Genomic DNA, 21,262 nt, shown 5'->3' on the forward strand with positions numbered 1-21,262 from the left:
TTTGACACACACCACCTACTTGAGGGTTGTTGCAGACCACATACCTTGTGAGCATCTCTTTTCTTCCTCTTTCTTGATTTTAATCAGTTAGCGGTCAGGGTTGCTGTGATCATGGATATATTTGCTCTTACATAAAGAAAAATGCATCACATTGTAATTTTAGTAACGAATATCAACCCCTTTTTCACTCCCTGTAAATGACTGGTGTCAGTGTACATTTTAGAAAAAAGCCTTAATCACAATAAATAGACCAAAAGAAAAAAAATAACTACATCCAAAAAAAAATGTATCAGCACCAATTTAATCTCATATATGTCTGTGTTCACTGAAAACACAGGCAGGTGTCAGAGTCTATATTGGATATAATACAGATGGAGCCAAAAGCCCAAAAACGCTCAGATTGCTTTCGAATAAAGCTTTACGTCATGGCGATGTTGTCTGGCCATTTAAAGCAAAAACATGGTGTGAGGACGACTTTATTAGGCTGCATATGATTTCCGTAACTTCTTCCGGTTAAGCAGGAGACTTTTCCTATCTGACGTCTGCTGTGAAAATAAGCTGTCGTCGGGCAGGTCTATAAATTCTGCCGTCTGGTCTATTGTCAGTGAGTGACAAAGAGTCGGTGAGTCACGGCAGACTGACTTGTGACCAGAGCTCAGCAGCAAAAACCTCCACATGCTCCTTATAGGTGGCAGACGGACGATTTGAGACGGACAGAAATCTTATTGTGACAAACTTTACTGCTTCATTTAAATTTGCATTCAGTGTGTTTTCAGTGAAAAGTGCTCTGATGAAATGAAATGACTCGTCAGTAAAGATAATGGAAATGAACTCGATGAGGAAAAACTGGATTTGTACTTGCGATGCCATAAATCGATGCGCTGGCATCAATTCAAGCTGAGAAGTGTCTTCAAGTGGACAGGGCCGCTGATTTCACTTTGTCATTCTGACTGAACTAGAAACGCAGAATGATTTATTCCAAAATGAATCATTCTTCTGCAAGGAAACACTTGCACACTGCAAAAACACAAAATCTTACCAAGTATTTTTGGTCTAGTTTCTAGTACAAATATCGTAGTATACTTGAAATAAGACAAAGCTAACTTATGAGAAAGTTTTCAGCAAGATATAAGAGATTAAGTCAATAATTCCTTAATATTCATAAAAAAGCTCTAGTTCCACTTGCAGATTATTTCACTAATAACAAGAGGAAACTGGCTTGTTATAAGTAAATTTATCCGCTAATGGAGCTAGTACCTGTGCATCAGTATTAATGAATTATTTTCTTAAATAAGCTCATATCTTGCTGAAAAGTTACTTATGATTTAGTTTAATCTTATTTCAAGTGTGATAAGATATTTGCACTAGAACCTAAAAATACTTGGTAAGATTTTGTGTTTTTGCAGTGTTCACATTAGTCATTAGTTATCGTAAGGTAGACTCACACAAAGCTTTGCCTAACATTATTGATATAAATAATGGGATCAAAGCATTCTCGAAGAGCAACTGTCCCCAGTGATCCAGCAGCAACTCAATAGTCCATGGGGGTTTTTTTGTTTTGTTTTTTTGTTCAGCATGATGGAGCACTCCGTCATGAGGCAAAGTGATAGCTAAATGTCTTTGAATGTCGGGTCAGTGGCCGGGAAAGTCCCTTCAAGAACCTGATCAATATTCAAACAGCCAGTCGTCGAAAAATTAATAATACAATAAACTGAAATTGTTGCTTCCTCCAAGCACTGATAAAGTAAGACAAGTCTCCATCAGTCAGTATTTGTGCCAGTTGCTAGTATCCAGGTCCAAAAACTGACACTTAAGACATTTTGCATTTGCTCTCTCCTCTCACACCTGCAACCCGTTAGCTCATCAGCCCCAGTCTGTTGTTCCAGTGTTCACTCTGCCAGTATTTAAACACCTCTCACTCTCGCTCTCTGTAAACCAGGGGTCTCAAACTCCAGTCCTCGAGGGCCGCTGTCCTGCAGTTTTTAGATGTGCCACAGGTACAAAACACTGGAATGAAATGGCTTAATGACCTCCTGCTTGTGTAGATCAGTTCTCCAGAGTCTTAATGACCTAATTATTCTGTTCAGGTGGTGCAGCAGAGCCACATCTAAAAGTTGCAGGACTGTGGCCCTCGAGGACTGGAGTTTGAGACCCCTGCTCAACAGTCCCTGTTTGTTGCTCCCTGTCACCGCCTTGGTTTTGTTAGTTCATGTTTATCATTTTGTCACTAAATAATTCACAGCCACTCGTTGCCTCTGCCTGCTCTGAATTTGGGTCCATCGTCACCACTTCACACCAAGACTGTTTTATTTTGTTGAAATGAAGACAAAAATGGCTCCTTGGACTGAAAAGGTTGTAGACTTCAGAACTAGACCGGTCTAACCGACTTTGATTAAAAACCCTTTGGCTGTTACTCTGGCTGTATTTCTGGTCATCCCGATGGAACGTGAAGGTCTTTTTTTTTTTTGTGCTTTGCTTTTCGTAAAGGTTCTAGTTGATTGTCTGAGCTGTGAAGAGAGACTGGAATCGAGTGGAGTGGTGAAGGAAGGCAGGGCTCACTGGGGCAACAGCCCAGGGCAGAGAGTTTTGGGGGTGGCTAAAAAAAAAAATGTCTTTGTTGTTGTATACTGTGCATGTTTTACATTCTACCTCATATTGATGTCAATGGATTATTTTGCATGTGGTATTTTATTAAAATATTGCTGGATTTAAAAAAAATATTTGAATACTCTCATATTTAAAAAATCTATTTTTGGGGGGTTGCCAACATGGAGCCATCTGCTAGATGTTTGAAATGTTTTTTTGTTTTGTTATTTTTTCGTGATGGGGTACCAAAACTGGCTCCAGCTCAAGGGCTAATTTAAATTAATTTAAATCCAGCCCTGTAGGAAGGCAATCAAATACTCAGCAATAGTAGCACGATTGGATGTTTTCCTGATATTGTTCGTCCTCATTGCTTATTAGGTTGGTGATTTTTAATACAAATACCGGCCAGTATTTTTTTTTTTTTGATTGCGCCTCCAAACATGCAGAAAAAGCAACGTGGTATCCAGAAGTCGGGACACCCCGCGCACACAGACCCGATCTGTTGGCCTCTAGTCTCTACATTTTAGCGCAGAGGAAGTTGTGCTGGCCCGGACACACAGGGCCATTGTAAAGCCACAACTACGAACAGCGCAATCCCGTCCAGCCGGTCGCTCCGCCTCCAACATCCTCTCCTTTGTGAAGAGTCCACACCGACCAAGAAACTTCAAGGAAAACCTCTACAGTACGACCTCACCCCCCCGCCTCCTGCCGCAGCGCTAACCCTTCAGGTTGATCGGGAACCGTCCGCGCTTTTATCCTGGGATCCGGTCGGTCGCTCAGCAGATCGCTTGCAGCTTGACGTCAAAAACCCGCAAACCGGGACGATGCCCGTTTTCCCGGCCGCTGGAGGATGAGGGGGTCGGTCCGCAGCGCGCCTTCCCCCGCTCACTTCCAGGATCCGAGATGTGGAAGGAGGAATATGATGTTCACTTCGACTTCCTGCTGCAGCTCCTGTGAGTTTCGCGTTAAGATCCGTTTGATGGGTTTATAGTTGAGGGGAGGCGACGTTAAAAAATAGGATGCCCCCCAAAAAAAAAAAAAAAAAAAATTGAGAATGAGTCAGTAGGTCTGCTAATATTTTACTGGGATCACAGAGTAACCTCTGAATAAACATTGTTGACTCTAACACAATGAAAAAGCAATGATCCTGGTGTATAACTAAGCTGATATTTATTTTTTATATAGAGCTATTTATCCAGATTTATGACGCTGTAAGACATGAAAGTGTTTATCTCTATTAAATCACTCAAGATGAGAGCTGCAGGCTCTGGCTGCAGCTCTCATCAAAACAGAAATCTCTGTATTTGTCGGGTCATTACTTGATTATTCAGATAAAAATCATTGCTAATCACATGTTTTCAGAGCCTCGGGTCCAAGATGTATAACTAATTTAAGAACTAGCAAGAATGGTACTAAAGCTTTCCATAAAATGATCAAATATTCTGTAATTTGTATTTAAACTTTAAATATTCTTAGGAATTCACCACATTTAATGCTGCACCATCAGATTTGACTAGAAATAAGTTAAAAAAGAACAAAGAACGGTTTATGTGAACAGTGGTAGACGTTGCCATTAGCAACTCTCTGTAAATCAGTCTGGAGGTGTTGCTTGTTTTGAATGTTGAGGTCCGGTATTGCAGCAGCGTTTCCACATAATTACATCTACAAGCTGCAACATATCACATGCAACAACAAATGCATGCTGTTTTTTCCCACAATGCTTCTGGTTTCCCTATCAATCATTGTTCATGGGGAAAAAAAGAAACCATGTGAATTGTATAACTTGGCCAGTTCCCTATTGGGGATTATTTCTCCACACACACATCACCTTTTAAAATGCCACGGCGACCACCATCCACCTCCCTCCCAGTCACGCCCACTCACACCTTGCATGGCTTTTTTAGGTGTGGGTGCCGGCGGTACTCTGCAAAAGATTAGCATGTGAGTCACAGGCGTGCCTCTTCATGCTCTCTGACTCTGACACAGTCACACACGCACGTGCAGACTGAGCGGCAGCCACGGTAGCTGAGTACGCTTGGCCTCGGGGTACAGAATTGTGCTTTTAGATATACTAATAGCGTCGCTGTGTGCCACTTGGCCTTTGGCAACAAAAAAGTGTCTGGTCTCGAAATCTGAGTCTAATTCTTTAATATTGTGTCCAATCTCCATCGTTGTATGTGCGCGCATCATGTTTGCCCCATGACTGATATCAGTTTTGAGTGATTTATGAGGTCTCTCTGAAGCTTGGGAATTAATATGGTCAGACAAGCGAGAGCAATTTCTACTGCAGGGACGGCTTAGCAGTGACCTCTTTTTATTACGTTTGTGGTTACTCCAGTGATCGGAGTCTGTAGCTGAGGCCCAATGAGTTCAGGGTGTTTCTGTATCTCTATATGGAGTTTATATGAATTTAAAGACTAAATAAGCAGCAGTCCCTACAGGTTTTATGCTGCAGATTGGAGGGATTCGCTCTGTCGGCCTCCGCCCTGTTTCACGTGTCTAGAGCCTCTCCGCTGGGAGCATCACAGGAAGCGTTTAAGTCCCATCTCGAAAGAAAATCAGATGACTTCTCCTCCACTCCAAAGACCAGTGGGTTTTCTTTTTAGTTTTATTCAAGCCTCTTGGAAATTCCCCACCCCGTCCCCAAGGCTGAGCTCACGCTCTGTTTCTACCGCCTCTATCCGCCATCTCGACACGGTTCGTGCGACTGATGCTTCGCCACGATAAGGTGGAGGAGTTTACAAGAGGCAGCTCATCGCTATGCAGCCGTTTATGTTCCCTGGGGCTGTGCTGATACGATAAATAACTTTTTTCTAAGTCCGAAGAAGTAGATGAAGAGCGACACTCGAGTGAAACCTTGCAAAGAGCATCAACATCCAGGCCCTTCACGAAGGTTGTAGGTCAAGTGTCTTAACATGTCATTAAACTTTCTATCCTGTTGCACCAGGATAGATTGGCCTGTGTATGACGTCAGGATTTTATCTGAGATCCACGTTTGCACGGAGACGTCCCCCAGTTGAACCGTAACATTTTTGTTGCGATCCAAACGCAAAAATGCTACACCTGTGACCGGCGTCTCTCACACCGGCACTTTCAGAAGCCAAGAGTGTAGCACCGTTTCTGTAGCACCCAGTGCCGAGGCGAGAAGGAGGCGTGAAGGCGCAGAACGCACGGCTGTGGCACTCATTCTACATGTGGATGGGCGGATGACAACAAAAACAATGGCGGCTAGCGTTGTGCTGCTGAACCTGTTCGGCTTAGCACGATTTCTGATGAGGAATGAATGCGAGACATGAGCATCTGGTTCATTACTGTTTACAATGAAGTGGAAGGTAGAGGTGGAAGGCACTGATCAGTGCACAGTATCAATACTCTCATTACTTTAGATTACTCTCTAGCTTATATTTAGGAACTATGGAGTGCTCACTATTTAAACCAACATACTTTTTATATTACTTTGTAGATTATTATACAGAGAGACTCCTATTCTTCTAACCCATAAAAGGAATTAGACCAGAGGATTATATTTATCTAGCAACACTGAACAGGAGTATCTGGTTTATATACCTTGGATCAACATTATTAGATTATTTTTCTTCTTTTGCACTTTCCTTTGGCTTGTTTTATTTTATTATTATTTCCTTTTAATTCATGTAAAGCACTTTCAGTTGTCTTGCTGCTGAAAATGTGCTATATAAATAAAATTACCTTATCAAACCAGTACCAGTATGGGACCAATACTGATTACTGGATGCGGTAGTTTAGTTTCAGATTAAATTTTTTTCCAACTCTATCTCAAAAAAGATTAGCCTTTTTTTTGTTAAAGTATTTGGTTCTGCAAAGTAGTGATTTTGGAGGAATACACATTTATTTTTATTTGTAGAACATTTTGAAAACAATGCATTGTTTTCCTTTTTACTCCATAAGTATGCAGTGGCTTTGTCACTTGATAGTCGCAGTAACATAATATAGACGTTTGGGGTTTTAACATATGAAAAAGTTCAACATTTGCATTAACACATAAACAGAAGAAACATTCTCTGCCATCTTTATGTTTCTGTGTTACGCTCCAGCCATTGTTCTGCTTGGACAGGCTACTTAGCGTCAGCTGCTTCCGTGGTAGCCATCTAATCAGCCGGTCTGTCATGTATTGAATTTGTCATGGTAATGAAATTTGGCTGATCAGATTAAGCAAGAAAAAAAAAACCCACAAAAAAACATCTGAATCATCTGGTGAGAATGCCGGTAGGCATGCTCCAACAGGAAATGAGGAAACGCCAGTCAGATTAGTGGAGGTGAATAAATCTGTGCCATTTGTCATAAATTGGTAAGCAAATGCCAAAGCAATGCCCTGCTTACGCTCACTCTGTGTGGCGTTGACGTTGAAATAAAGCGCTGTTAACACACAAGTGTGTAATCCAGAAGAAAGCTCTTGGGACACAAATCAAGTTGCTTGGTGCAGAAGTAATTAAAATAAGAGCATTTTTCAAACTCGCAATCGAACACAAACACGGCTTATTAAAATGTCCCTGAAAAGGCTCATTCACTTCCTGGTTGACTCAGCAGTGAAGCACGTTGCAGAGTAAAGTGTGTAATGCTCTCTGACTGCAGTTCAACATCATTTAGGTAGGTCATAAATAAACAAGCAGGGCACTAATTAATACTTGCACATTGATTCTCTGTTTACTTGACAACAGCGTAACAACTGTGTACAGTATGAGGCCGACCCGCAAACAGTTATTAGAACTGAGCTGCTTAGCCTCTCTGTGTTTTAGTTTACAACAGTGCATGGTTATTGTAACGCGGGACAGGACGTCTGAAACGGTGTCGGTTGCTTTTCTTTCTTTTTTTTTCCCATGCTTTATTTTCCAGGAGCTTTCAAATGTGTTTGTCGTGTTTAAAACGAGCTTTAACAATTAATAGGTGTCATTAAAATCCAGCGGAGCAAAAAATAACTGACAATGGAGATGTTTTTATGATTCATCCTTATCCAGCCATTCGCTGGAACGATTATATTGTCTAAATTATGATGTATTACTCAAAAAAAAAAATCGTTTTCGTCATCTTGTGGAGCTGTCATGTTGTTGCAAGCAAATGTGTTTATTTACAGTTTTCCTGCTCGTTTGTCTTTGTTTTCCCTTCTTCAGTGCTTTTACGGGATTGGACGTTTTGTTTTTCACTTCGCCAGACAGTCGGGGGAAAAACACAAATTGAACGGCTGAATAGTTCATTTTGACTTTGAGTGTTACCCTTAAGGACAGTTTCATGGGAGCTGCTGAAGTCAGCATGCGCGTACGTCTTGTTACCACCTACTACTACGAAGCTGCTGCTGCTGTTTTCACCTTGCCGTTCTTGGCACAAACCCGTGTGTGTGTGTGTTGGGGTGTGTGTTCCTGCTGTAACGGGAGATTCACAAAAAGCATAGTCGTTGGTTCAGAAACCTGGCAGGTGTCTGACATTATCAGGAAAGCTTCATAACAGTCAGACTTTGCAAGTGTGCAGCTAGCATCACCGCTAAGGTCAAGTGTTAGAATGTCTCCCCTCCGACCTAAGGATACTTTGACGCTGGAGGTGGATGGATATGTGCACCTGTGTTGTCCTGTGCTTTATGACACGCTACCTCCAGGCAACGTCAGGCCAGAACCGGAGGAAAAGGCATAGAACAAATCTTGAGTGCTGAGGTAAAAAACTGTTTTCTTTTCATCCCGTTCATTAACTTGAGCTCTTGCATCTGTTGTGTGTGTGTCTGTGTGCGTATGTTGCCTTTCCCAGCGATGCCGACCTGTCAGACGTGCCGTCTGACTTGGAGGAGAGCGATCTGGGCAGTCTGGAGCGCGGCAGCACCGACACTCTGGCCAATGGCTGCCGAGTCGACAGCGAGGCCGCCAAGAGGCTGGCCAAGCGCCTGTACCACCTGGACGGCTTCAAGCGCTGCGACGTCGCCAGACACCTGGGCAAAAAGTGAGTCAGTGTAACACATGGACAGATAGCAACCAAAAAACTGAACTCGAGGAAGAGTAGCACTGCTTCAACATGTTTTCACGCAAGTTAAGGTAAAAAGTAGCCGTCCAAGAGATTACTGAAGAGTAAAAAAGCATTTGGCTACTAAAGTACAGAGGAACTGATCAAAACATCAATCATTTAATATTTAAGAACCAGATGGACTGAGATATAAAGTTATGTGGAAATGTTGGTACTTTAAAGACCAAAATTAAAATAATTCCCATAAATGACATGATTACAAAATAATAGAATCAGGCAAAAAAAAAATAAAAAATTTCCAAATCAATTTTTTTTTCCAATACGAAACTTTTAACTTGGTTGTTCCTTATTCAGTGAAGTGACTCACAGTGGCTAGAAATTTTACTAAAGTAAGAGTAGCAATACTTCATATCAGTTAATCAATCAAACTTGATTTGCATAGCACGTTTCAATAGCAAGTCAGTTTTTACATCATAAAAACACAAAAATCGACAAATGAAACATTTTACCAATTGCTGTCAGTACGGATAAAAAATTACTCAAGTAAATGTAACTAGAGTCTCTCAAATAAATCAGCCAACTTTCCTTCTGGAAGAGAAACATATTCTTTGGAGAGTTTATGAGTTAAACCCCTAATTGATGTTTTTGAAAGTGTTTGTATATGTCGTGACATACACAATGGCAATGACTGAATTAACACAAGGGATAAACTAAAATGGCCGGGCATAATGAAACAAGCTATTAAGAAATGATAAAATTGCTGAAGCTACAAGTCCGAACACCTATGGACCATAACGGCTCATGTTGTTGAAGGAAATACAAAAGAAACTCCATTTGCAATTTGCCACAAGCCGTGTAGGAAACACAGCAACATGGACGACGACCCGCTCTTGTTGGGCAGGTGAGACCAAAGTTTAACTTTTTCACCAGCTCACAAAAAACCCCCGCATGTAATGAAAAACTAGCACTGCACATCAACAGAACAAAAACAAAACTACTTCCTTTCTGACGAGACTTTAATGATCTTAGATTCATGCATTCGTTCCAGCTATCATTTCACAGATCAGCACCACATTGTGTTGGTCTGTTCCATAAAATCCTAGTAGAAAATACGTAGAATCTTGTGGTTCCAATGTGGAGAAACTTCAAGAGATTTGAATGTTTTAATAAGAAGCTACATCCTCCGCAGCCTGGTGTCACGTTGACCTTCTGATGCTGATTATTTCTCTCTCTCTCTTTCTCTCTGCAGCAACGAGTTCAGTCAGCTGGTGGCTTCAGAGTACCTGAGTTACTTTGATTTCTCCGGCCTGTCCCTCGACCGAGCCCTGAGGTAACACTTACTCAGCAAATTTTAGTGGCAAATGGGTGACACAGAAGACCTTTGCATACACACACACACACGCCTACACACACACACACTAGCTCTGAGCTAATCACCTCGTCAGTGTTGACGTCAATCATCCTGTGCAACTTACGGTACATTAGGGCTGCAGCTGATGATTATTTTAGCTACTGATTAATCTATCAATTATTCTGACGATTAATCGATTATACTGTTGATCAGTCAATTAATCGGATAAAAACATTTGGCACATTCTACAGATTTTTCATTTAACCACTTGTGCGTTTTCCTACACAATACTGGAAATGCATTAAAAGATGAAAATAGTATTGCTTTCTTAGTGAGTTTGAACCAGGTGAAGCTACTTGAGAAGTTTTGGCTAAAAGTTATTTACAGACAAAGATTTATTTTTTTTACCCTCAATGCAAAATGTATGTATATTTTGTTCAACTTTGGCTTAATTACTGCTCTGAATGTGCTTCTTTTTTTAAGAGTCTATAGCGATTGATTACTAAATTAATTGACAATTGTTTCAGTAATCGATTAATCACAATTAATCCGATTAATCGTTTCAGCCCTACAGTATATCAGACGTGATGTAGGGTTTTCAGCTCATGGTAACAGCGGCTGTAGTTCTCATTATTGAAATTAGAACAGATTAACATCAGTTCTGATTTCATTGGACTGTTTTTATGTTACAGAAACTTCTTAAAGGCCTTTCCATTGATGGGGGAAACTCAGGAAAGAGAGCGGGTCCTCGTCCATTTCTCCAGACGCTACTGTCACTGCAACCCACTGACGCCCACTTCTGAAGGTTTGACTCAACCTGCCTCATTAACACGTTCGGGATTTGCCTTATTTTATTTACAGAGCAATTCGACTCACTTCGATCCCCCGACATCGACCTTCTTCTTCTTCTTCTTCTTTGTCTTTTTGCAGATGGAGCCCACACATTGACCTGCGCGCTAATGCTGCTCAACACTGATCTACATGGACATGTACGCACCGTCGTCTTCCCGCCTCTACGTTTTTGCTGATTTTTAATTTATAAAGTCTTCTAAACGTGATGCAAAATATCTGAGATGACTTACCGTCAGGACGGCATGTCCTTGATGCGTTTTCTGCATTTCGTTTTTTTTCTACCCGTCTATCCTTTTTGCTGTTTCATTCTCTCCTCCTCGGCCTACTTTATGACCTGCTTATGTCTCGTCTAACGGACCCGTCTCCTGTGTGCGGTGTGAAAACTGGAGCGCTGTCAGTTCACAGTTTGCCTCTCCTTGGCCCTGCTCTTCACTTCACTTCTACCCTCACTAGCAGTATTAACTAATATCCTCTCTGTCTTTTCAATTCCCTTTCCTCCTTTTCAAACCCTTCCCCCTGCTAACCAAATCTGGCCCCTGGTCTCTCTCTGCCCCTGCAGGTGGTGAGTATACTTACCAACTAACACTCTACCTGTAGACGTGTTGCCCTCCTTTAACCAGCTAAAATGGCACAGATCACATTTGTTGGTGTCCCCCAGTGAAGATGTGTGAAAAAATAAGTTCTCCTTTTATTGAATTTTTGTCTCGAAATAAGACAAAACTAACCTGCAAATAACTTTGCAGAAAAATATAAGAGCTTGTTAAGTCAATAATTCCTTAATATCAATGAAAAAGTACTATTATTTCATTTATATTTTGGAAAAAATGTCTTGTAATAAGTGAAATAATTTGAACAAGCTCTTTTCTTTCTGAAAAGTTACTAGGAAGTTTGTTTCGTCTTATTTCTAAGTTTTCTAAGTTATTAAACTAGAAGCCAGACCAAAAATGCTTGGTGATATTTTGGGTTTTTTTGCAGAACAGACTAGAAGCTGGTAAACTATATACAAACACATCTAAACTTAAGAAAATCCAAACCCAGCACGAGACAGGAGAAAGTCTGAGACATTAAGAAAACAGGTATTAGCTGTACTAGCCAGAATAAAACAGGAAGCTGCAAATAAAAAAGACGACTGTAAATGAAAGAAACGTAGCTACATAATAGAACAAACCAAGTCCAACACATGATGGTGACAGAGGATAGTCCACAAAGACTGGACTCTGACACAGTTTTACTTTAAATATGCACAGTGAGGACATTTTAGAAGTTACCGTTGGAGAACCACGTATCCATAGCGACCATTTGATGCCATCTAGAAAAGAGAGTGGGGATTAAATATTCATCAATCAGAAGTGAGGACTTTGCTAACCTTCAGTGTGTTGTCCTGCTGGTGAATTTCAAGATTCAAAACTGGTGATTTTGTTGTTGTTTTTTTTTGCTTTTATTAATTTGCTTTCTCTCCTTTCCCCCACTAAATAAATCTGGTCAAATCAAATGTTTCATTTTCTAAAACGTTCAGAGATTAAACTACAGTAACAGATGAATATATTTTTTGCAGACATTTCATTGAAGTGAAATATTTTTAAACTGCATAGCATACAGCAAAGCCTATAATTAGTCATACTCATGTTGGAATTAGTAGTTTTATTTTTAAATTTGACTAACAAGTTGTTGTCTTCTTAATTGCGTTCTACCAATAAACCAGAGTGCCAGTTATTGTAATAACTAAATACCTAAACCTGAGTATGAATCCATTCAAATCTCATAATTTCTTTAAAAACAGTAGAATTGTTACCTGAGATTTACTTTTTCATCTGTGTTCAGATAGTTTGACTGCAGTTACAAACAGCTCTCTCTCTTTAATGTTGGACCATAATTACTTGCTAACACTCCCTCTGTGGTAGGTAGCTGCTAGCTAACCTCTTATGAAAGCAGACGCGCTGCTGAACTCTAGCAGCTTAACACTGCCACCCAGTGGGGAAGCTGGGAAACTGCAATCAAGCTGAAGGGGGAAAAATGAACCACAGAAAATGCCTTATCTTTACATTTTCACATATATTTCCACTGATCTGACCTTCATTAAGGCTGAAAAAATAACTCTTCAAAATAAAACTTTATTGACTCAAGCTGCTTGGTTGCTTTTCCTCCTGTCCTCAGAACATTGGGAAGAAGATGTCTTGCCAGCAGTTTATTAGTAACCTAGATGGCCTCAACAACAGCAATGACTTTCCTAAAGAATTATTAAAGGTACAATAAGCTTTTATTTCTCTTTATTTATTATTATCTTTCCCACCAGAACTGAAACTGAAACAATGGATTTATTTTCCTTCTGTCTGTGTCACAGGTCCTGTATAACTCAATCAAGAATGAAAAGCTGGAGTGGGCAGTGTGAGTTCACCTTTTAGAAGTATTTTTTGGAATATGTAAGCTTATTTTTATTTTTTTGCTTCTTGGTGTGTTTATCTCAATGTGTGTGTGTGTGTGTGTGTGTGTGCACGCAGTGAGGAGGAGGAGCTCAGAAAGAGTCTGTCAGAATTAGTGGAGGACCAGTGTGAGGGCGGGAGCAAGCGTGTTGCCAGGGTGACGGACGGCACTAACCCCTTCATCGCCATTCCCGTTCAGCTGAACGCCGTCACCTACAAACACGGGGTGCTGACGCGCAAGAGCGACGCCGACATGGACGGCAAAAAAAGTGAGAGCGCCCACGAACCCACCGGCGAACCGCAGGCGACCAAAGATCTACATTCACTGACCGTTCAGTGAAACAGATTTTTACTCTAGTTTGTTTCTCCTCCAGCTCCGAAGGGGCGGCGGGGCTGGAAAAAGTTCTACGCAGTCCTAAAGGGGATGATCTTATATCTCCAGAAGGTACCAGATCTCTTCCTCTGCTCCGTTGCCATAGAAACACATCCACCACCGCAGCGACAGCCGTGCTGGATGCTGCGATCTGCTGCGGTTTGTGTGCGTGTGGTAGAAAATGTGTTGAGACAGGGAGGCATGGCGTGTTTGTCTCCCTCTGCTGGCTGGACGCCTGCACTGACCACATGTTCAGTTGTTTGACTTCCAAGTAAAGCTGGTAGATTTACTTTACAAAAAAACCTAATTATTAAACTGATTTCCTCTTTTGTTTTTTAACAGGATGAGTACAAACCTGACAGTGACATTTCCGAGGCGGACCTGAAGAACGCCGTGAGGATTCATCACGCTCTAGCCACTCGTGCCACCGACTACAGCAAGAAGCCCCATGTGCTGAAACTGAAAACTTCAGACTGGAGGGTGTTTCTGCTGCAGGCCCCGTAAGAAACAACTCAGACATGAAACTAAAAAAACATCTGCAGGGACTAACGTGTTGATATTAATGAATGTTAAAATAATTAACATCAGCTCCGTGGAATTTTTTTTTTTTTTTAGAGATGCACCAATCTGATAGTAATATCTGTATCGGTCCTGATATTAAAAATGTTCTAGTTCGGATATTGGTAACAATGTTTCTATTAAGGACAGATCTAGTCAGTCTAATTCTATGCTTTGTTCTCTGAGCGACGTCATGATTTATTATTTATTTTTACATTATATTTGGGATCCCTAACTGAACTTTCTGAACCATTTGATAGAAGGTTTGATGCTGTTTATTTTTACATGTTTGACCAAAGTAGACAACCTGTTGTTTCACTTTATTTATTTCACATTGTCTGACTGAACAAATTAAAGTTGTTTATAAATATTTGTCAAAGCTTATCAAATAAAATCAGCACATTTATGTCTGTTTTTTTTCTTTTTTTTAAAAAAGAAACGTTTTAAGTCAATTCACCTGTTTTTTTTGTATCAACTGATATTAAATCTCAGATATCGCCATCGGAACTGAAAAACGTAGATCGGTCCACCCCTAGTTTTTTTTATTTTATTTATTATCGTTAGTTTTTTTATGTTTGAGAAAAAGCTTCTAAAAACTGGTGCTGCTGATCAAATACCGGTCAGGTCATTTTTATTCTCCGTTCTCTCTGCAGGAGTGAGGAGGAGATGATGTCCTGGATCTTCCGGATAAACCTGGTGGCGGCGCTGTTCTCCGCCCCGGCTTTTCCCGCCGCCATCGGATCCAGGAAGAAATTCTGCCGGCCCATCCTGCCGTCCTCGTCCACCAGACTGAGCCAGGTACAAAGGAGCACGCCTGATTTACTTTGTTTGAAACACAGCGTTCAGCAGCTAATTTCTGAGCCTTTTTTTCTTTTTTCCGGGCCGTCTTTGGTTGGTGCAGAAGGAGCAGCTGCTGAGTCACGAGAACAAGCTGAAGCAGACGAGTTTGGAGCTGGAGGAGCACAGGAAGCTGCAGCCTTCGGGCGACCCAAAGAGCCGCGACCGGGAGGAGTACCGGCTCAAAGAGCACTACCTCACGTACGAGGTAGCGGCTTCCTGCGGCGCTCACCGTCTGTTTGATCAGCTTCAGCAAACAGGAACCAGAGAGATTTCTGTTATTATTTGATCAGCGACAATCCCGGGTTGTCTAGAGCGCCTTGAAAAAGTATTGGGTTCAACATTTTGTCATCCTTTACCCACGAACTTCAATTAATTTTAGGTCATAGATCAAAATCAAAGCAGCACATGACTGTGAAGTGGAAGGAAAATAACATAATTTTCAACCTTAAACGGAAAACCTGAATTTAAAATATAAATCTTAACAGCGCGTCTTCCTGGGTCGGTACTCTGCAGAACCGTGTTTTGCTTTAATTAGAGCTACAGGTATTTTGGGCTATATCTGAAGACATTTATTTATCCATTCATCTTTACAACATATTTCTTTACACATAAGTAAAATGTCTAAACTGTTCCATTGTAGATCTGGATGTCCACATGTTTCAGGACAACTGTTTTTTTTTAGTTTAACCAATTTGATTTAAAAAAAATTACTTGACTTGTTTAATAACTAATTTGAATCTAAACAATTGGATTTCATTTTTTTAACCCTGCTTTAAACTTCTGAACATCTTTCTGTTTCTGGGCATTCTAAGCAAATAATCGCATCAGACATTTTTCTTTTTTTTTGGTTCTGATTAATATTTTTGTGAAGGTCAGTTTTGTTTTTCAGACATCCCGATTCATTTTATTTATGATTTCAGTTGTGTGTGGATCTTAGTTTTGTTTGGTTGTTGTGTTTTATTCATCTCGGACGTTTAAAGTATCGTCCAGTTCTAGTGTTAAAAGTTCTTCACAAAATTAAAGTCATTGGTCCTAGAGAGGGAAAACTTGCGCTATTAAGCCATTATCAATACATCAGTTGAAAATGGTCTCAAAACAACAATATTATTGTTTATCATCGCAATAATTACTGAGGTAATTTATTTTCCAGCTAAATTTATCATGTTATGACCTTCATGATGCTGTTTTATTCTCTTAACAAGCGTCTGAATTCTTCACAGATCAGTCAGTTTATACTGAAATAAAATTACACACAGCTTTACTCATTAGGCGACTTCTGAACCCCAATTAAATTTAGGGTTGTCAGAGTAAACGGGGCTGATTGCAAACCCGCAACACACTTCAGATTTCTGCATTTTGTAATTGTTGCATCGTTTTCCTTCCACTTTTCATACAAAGTCCTGATGAAATACTTTGAGGTTTGTGGTTATAATGCGAGATTGTGTGAGAAGATTCATGCGGTGGGTGCTATAAATGTTTAAATACAATTTGTAGCCTCACAATATACGCCTGGGAACATTTCCTATTTGCACAGTGGAGTTGACGTATATAACGTTTATGAAATAAGTTTTTCTTTTACAAATGGTAAAACTGTCACCATGTCATGAGTATGATCTGTGGGAAAAATGTAGCTCCTCTGCCTAGTCCCAGCATTAACCAGAAACAACTAATCAGAGTGAGGAGGAGGGTCTTAATGCTGTCAATGAAGCTCATGTACACGCTGGTCACATACACGAACTCTCTGCTACCCTACAGCGTTGGTATTCCTCATCACGAATGCTAACGCAGATAAACAGTTTTCCTGTAAAGACAGGTTGTTTCTTTCTTAACAGCGCATTCATGAGGTTGATTAGCAGCGCTAAGACCATTCTCCTGATTCTGATTGGTTGTTTTTGGATGGAGTTGGGCATTTCTTCAGGAGAGATTATACTATTGTGACACAGTGACCGTTTTTAACAAATGTGTAAAAAAAAAAAAACAACTGATTTTTAAAATAAGTTAGCTACTGTAGCTTTAAGTTGAGTGATTCTGATTGTTTCTGAACCCTCTTCTCTCCCCCTGCCCTGTCTCTGAGCAGAAGACTCGCTACGAGACGTACGTCAGCCTCCTGCAGGCCAAAATCTGCGCCGAAACGGACGACCTGGAGAAGATCGAGGCCGGCGTTCTCGGCGGAATGATGTCGGATGCTAACTTGGCGGGACGAGAGTGCGTCCTGCGGAAGACGCGCTCCTCCCCGTCCATCAGCCTGTCCCACGCCGGCCAGAACGGGAGGCTCCCCGGATGCACTGTTTAGTCACTAGCCTGTCGTGTTTCGTGGCTCCTCGGATCTCCCCCTCCCCTCCCGGCGAACCGTCCCGCTCCCTCCCAGATGTTATTAAACCTGATGAAAATCCTGACCTTGAGCAATAGTTGAGGGAAGCTGCTGTTCCCTTCGTTCTCTCAGCTCCTGTTGTCGCACATTCGGCGCGATCCTAACTGTGATCTCTGCTTCGAAGCAGCACCGTCAGTATTACTTTTTATCAGCTCAGAGTCGGGCAGTTGTCTAGTCGAAGTGCCATTAGCTCGGAGAAGAACTTGAAGTGGTTTGAGTAAGTCGGAAAGCAAGTCGGAACTGTCTGGTTTTTATTTTCTGACCTTGTGCTTCAGTCCTGAAGTGAGTCGGTGGGTGTAGTGAGGTAGGCGCGGTACCGCTGTAGCATTGGACCGTTTTCACTCATCTTGACTCATCCGGGCATGTGTAGCGAATGGACCTACAGTACGAGAAGACTGTATTAACTCAGAAGGATAAAGTCCCTAATTATCATATTTATTTATTTATTTGACTTTATTTAGCCCAGAGAAGGTTTGTCGTCCTGTTTCCGAAAGGTTTTTTTCATGTCTCTGGAGGATGTAAAATGGGTAAAACTGTTCCTAGTGAGTTGCTCTACTATGGAGCTGGAGGTTTAGTGCCTTACTGGAGGGCACCTTGGCTCAGAGAGATCAAACGACTGCTTAAACTGCCCAAAATACTAACATTGGTTTCATATTTTTCACATTTTCAGGAAATAAAACGGGTCATGAGAAGTGCTGATCGGATAGAAAGACCATCCCAGCTGTTATCCTCTCACTGCTGCATCTCTGTCCCAATTGAACAGAAACAATTCTGCAGCTCTCTTGGAATTTTTTAGCATTTTGTTGCGTCGCAAACCTCAGTGCGGGTCGTCGGGATCGTCTCTGATAAATCACGACGCGTTTCGTGCGTATTTGTAAAGTGGGCAGTAAACGACGTTCTGAAATCTAATTCTTGCTCCTTATTTCTTTGTAAAATGGCTCCAGATTAGGTAGAAACCGGATCATGAATGCAAATTGTTTTGGGCCATATTTATTCCCTCGTTAGAAGAAAGTTACGCTACGTTACGCTTAATATTTTTGGACTCGATTGAGGAAAACAGGAAAAATATTTTGTCCGTTCCCAGCAATAAAAACAAGATGTAGGTCAGTCTGCATTTGAAAACAGTTGCTGTATTCAACTAAGTTTCAATACAACAATTAAAAGCGGAGGTGGATTTAGAGTACAACGAGAGGAGGTGTCCCTGGTTACCATGACGACAAAGGGAAACCAGGTAGCTTGGAAAAGATGATCGCTTTGTGTAGCGTCTAACACTTTTGTGAGCAGATTTCAATTTAAAAGTGGTAGTTTTGTTCTAATTTACATCAAATTGTGGTCGCACAAAATCTGATTCTCACATAGAACTCCAATTAAACACACTGAAGTTTGTTGCAGTGACAAAATGTGGAAAAGTTCAAGAGATAGAAACTCTTTAGCTTGGCGCTGCAACAGAATATGTCTGGCTGTTACAAGAGCAGGACAGGAAGGTGTGGGCGATGCAGGTCATGTTGGTCGTTGTGTGTGAATGTGTTCCAGTTGGCATATTGAAGCTAAAAGCAGCTGAAGGATTTTTTAAAGTAAAATACCCGGGTCTCGTCGTCGTACGACGAGCTGATTGAGCGCGTGTGACTTCCCGCCGGCACAGTCAGGCCTGCGTCTCTCCAAAGCCTCTCCGGCCTTTACCTTTGTGACTGAACATGCACTATAACCCCCTCGGATCTATCACCTGTCATAACTTTCTCTGGCCTGTTTCCAGTATCCAGCACTGACTGAAGCTGACGTCTCACTTCGGGGAAACGGAAACCGGCCGATTTGTAGAGCGGAGCAGCGGGACTGCTCCAGTTTCGTGTTTCTAAGTCGATAAGCCCGTCGGTATCCGGCAACATAGCCATCAAAACACTTTTTCTGTTGGTGTGAAGCGTCTTCTAGGAAAAAGGGACTAGTTTAAGTTTCTTAGTAGAGACCAATAACAGGCAAAGCAGATCTACGGCTCATGTGTTTTTAGTTTTTTCCCCCCCCAAACCAAGAGATAAAAAGCAACCCAATGGACCTGAACTTCCTGGAAGAAGACGACGGTCGTTGGAACAGGAGATGCGCTAGTACATCTGTTTGTGAGCACCTGATTGGACTGAACCTAAGCTCCCCCAATCACACACAAACATGTTTTGTTTCCCCCCAACGTAACTGTTTATGACACAACTGTAGATCAGTAACTTCGGTATCCGCTGACTCGACCCGGATGCGGTTCACGTTGGAAACGCCGACCGTACGATCTGGACGCCTCCGCCGCGTTGGAGAACCAGGTTTGACTTAGTCCGGGATCCTCGTTTGGGACTTTTGGCTGGAATAACCCGGATTCTCTTTCAGACTGAAAAGCATAAACCGCTGAAGAAGAGCCGTGCTTCCGGAGGAGGAACTACCCGTTTTTAAAGCCGTTTGGATGAAAAGAACCGCTTCGTTACAGGGAGACTTCCCCGGCGTAGTCCCTTTGTCTGGCTGTCGTGCTAACCTTCGATTCCTCGTGTTCTAGGTTCTAGGGTAGGCCTGTGCTGTAAAATAAGGTTGTGACAAAAATAAAAAGTGGATAAAAAGAAAAAAAAACCTGACAACTTTGGCACGTTGGTGTCAGAATTTGATCTGTCATTTTTTTGTTTTTTGGTTTCGTTTGTATATTTGAACTTTTTTGACAGAATGCGCATACTATGTAAAGGACATATTTACTGAATATTTAGTCTGTGCTTCATAAAGTAAGCTTTTATACTTACTCTGGCTTGACTTTATTACCACCAACACAGAGCAAAGCAGATTATTAGATTACTGAAAAAGGTTTAGGATTTCTTAGAATCTGATTTGTTTTATCGTGGAGGAAACAGTGTGAGAATTGGTAAGTGGTTGAATCATGGGTACGCACAAAAATAATGCATTATATGGGATATAATGCATATCTGCTAAAAATGACAGATTAAAAAAAATTTTTAAATAAATACTAGAATATTTCTTTTGAATTTGAAGCAAAATATTCTCTTATATTTAAAGCTGCTCGCCAGACATTGAAATATCAAATCCATTCACTTCACTTTGGAAATAGTTTCACATAGTTCATACATATACTGTAGCTGTGTATTTAAAATATATTTCAACATATTTACCCCCAATTGTAAAGTAATTCCAAACCATTTAATTCAGAGAATTTGCAATCACTTTCCTCAAAGATTCAAAGGGGATTATGTAAATATTTCAGCAATACTCAACCTCTTTGTTACCATATAGGCTACATATAAGAAAATCCATAACAAAGTTGTTCACCCAAAGTTATGTTTACAACAATAACAGCGGTCCAACATCACGGATTTTTTTATTTTGTTTTCTATAAAAATTGAATTGCCACAAAGCAATTAATTTACTAGTCAGTGCAGAAGAGTAATAGAAAACCAAACGACATGCCGCTGTTTCTGTGTAACAATCATTAATCAGACGTGTTCACGACAACAGAGTGGGCTTCAATCAGGGACGTCACTCGTTTTGTGAAAAAATGTGGTTTGAAACGGGTGTTTTTTTTAACTTTTATTTAATACCTTTAATTTCACAAATCTAAATGCTGGCTATAGAGAGTCTGTACATCTGAGTGAAAAGGCTCGCTCTAAATATTAAGTGAACACTGAAAAGTTAATTGGAGAGAAGAAAACATACAGTGAAGCACAAAGATTATATAAAATGCTTTAAAATGAAAGTCACAGGGACTTCAAGGGAAATGGAAAACTATCAAAGAAGAGCCAAAACAGTAAAGACTCAGCTGACGGTCGCCTCCAAAGGTGGTCATGGAAACGTCTGCAGCCTACCTGTGAGTGTTGACCTCCCTCCTTTGTCGCTTACCAGGGATGATGGTGGCAGGTTGGTTCCAGAACAACCAGATAAATGCTATGAAGCAGCCA

At 41.0% G+C, this 21,262-nt stretch overlaps 1 protein-coding gene across 3 annotated transcripts in view; it reads left to right on the forward strand.

The window, feature by feature from the left end:
* The window catches only part of psd2 (pleckstrin and Sec7 domain containing 2), a 43,807-nt gene extending 23,713 nt beyond the window's left edge, over window positions 1-20,094 (forward strand). For 2 of the 3 annotated variants that reach the window (XM_032554766.1, XM_032554767.1), the window contains exons 4-15: window positions 8,359-8,547; window positions 9,818-9,898; window positions 10,612-10,724; window positions 10,850-10,910; window positions 12,925-13,015; window positions 13,113-13,156; window positions 13,270-13,460; window positions 13,566-13,636; window positions 13,907-14,064; window positions 14,776-14,920; window positions 15,024-15,167; window positions 17,040-20,094. In XM_032554766.1, the coding sequence (XP_032410657.1) occupies window positions 8,359-8,547; window positions 9,818-9,898; window positions 10,612-10,724; window positions 10,850-10,910; window positions 12,925-13,015; window positions 13,113-13,156; window positions 13,270-13,460; window positions 13,566-13,636; window positions 13,907-14,064; window positions 14,776-14,920; window positions 15,024-15,167; window positions 17,040-17,255 (1,504 nt within the window). In that variant the 3' untranslated portion in view covers window positions 17,256-20,094. The remainder of the gene's footprint in view (window positions 1-8,358; window positions 8,548-9,817; window positions 9,899-10,611; window positions 10,725-10,849; window positions 10,911-12,924; window positions 13,016-13,112; window positions 13,157-13,269; window positions 13,461-13,565; window positions 13,637-13,906; window positions 14,065-14,775; window positions 14,921-15,023; window positions 15,168-17,039) is intronic. The other variant, XM_032554768.1, reaches the window with a different exon arrangement.
* The last annotated feature ends 1,168 nt before the right edge of the window (window positions 20,095-21,262 follow it).

The sequence above is a fragment of the Xiphophorus hellerii genome, chromosome 23 (genome assembly GCF_003331165.1).
Source record: "Xiphophorus hellerii strain 12219 chromosome 23, Xiphophorus_hellerii-4.1, whole genome shotgun sequence".
Lineage (NCBI taxonomy): Eukaryota > Metazoa > Chordata > Actinopteri > Cyprinodontiformes > Poeciliidae > Xiphophorus > Xiphophorus hellerii.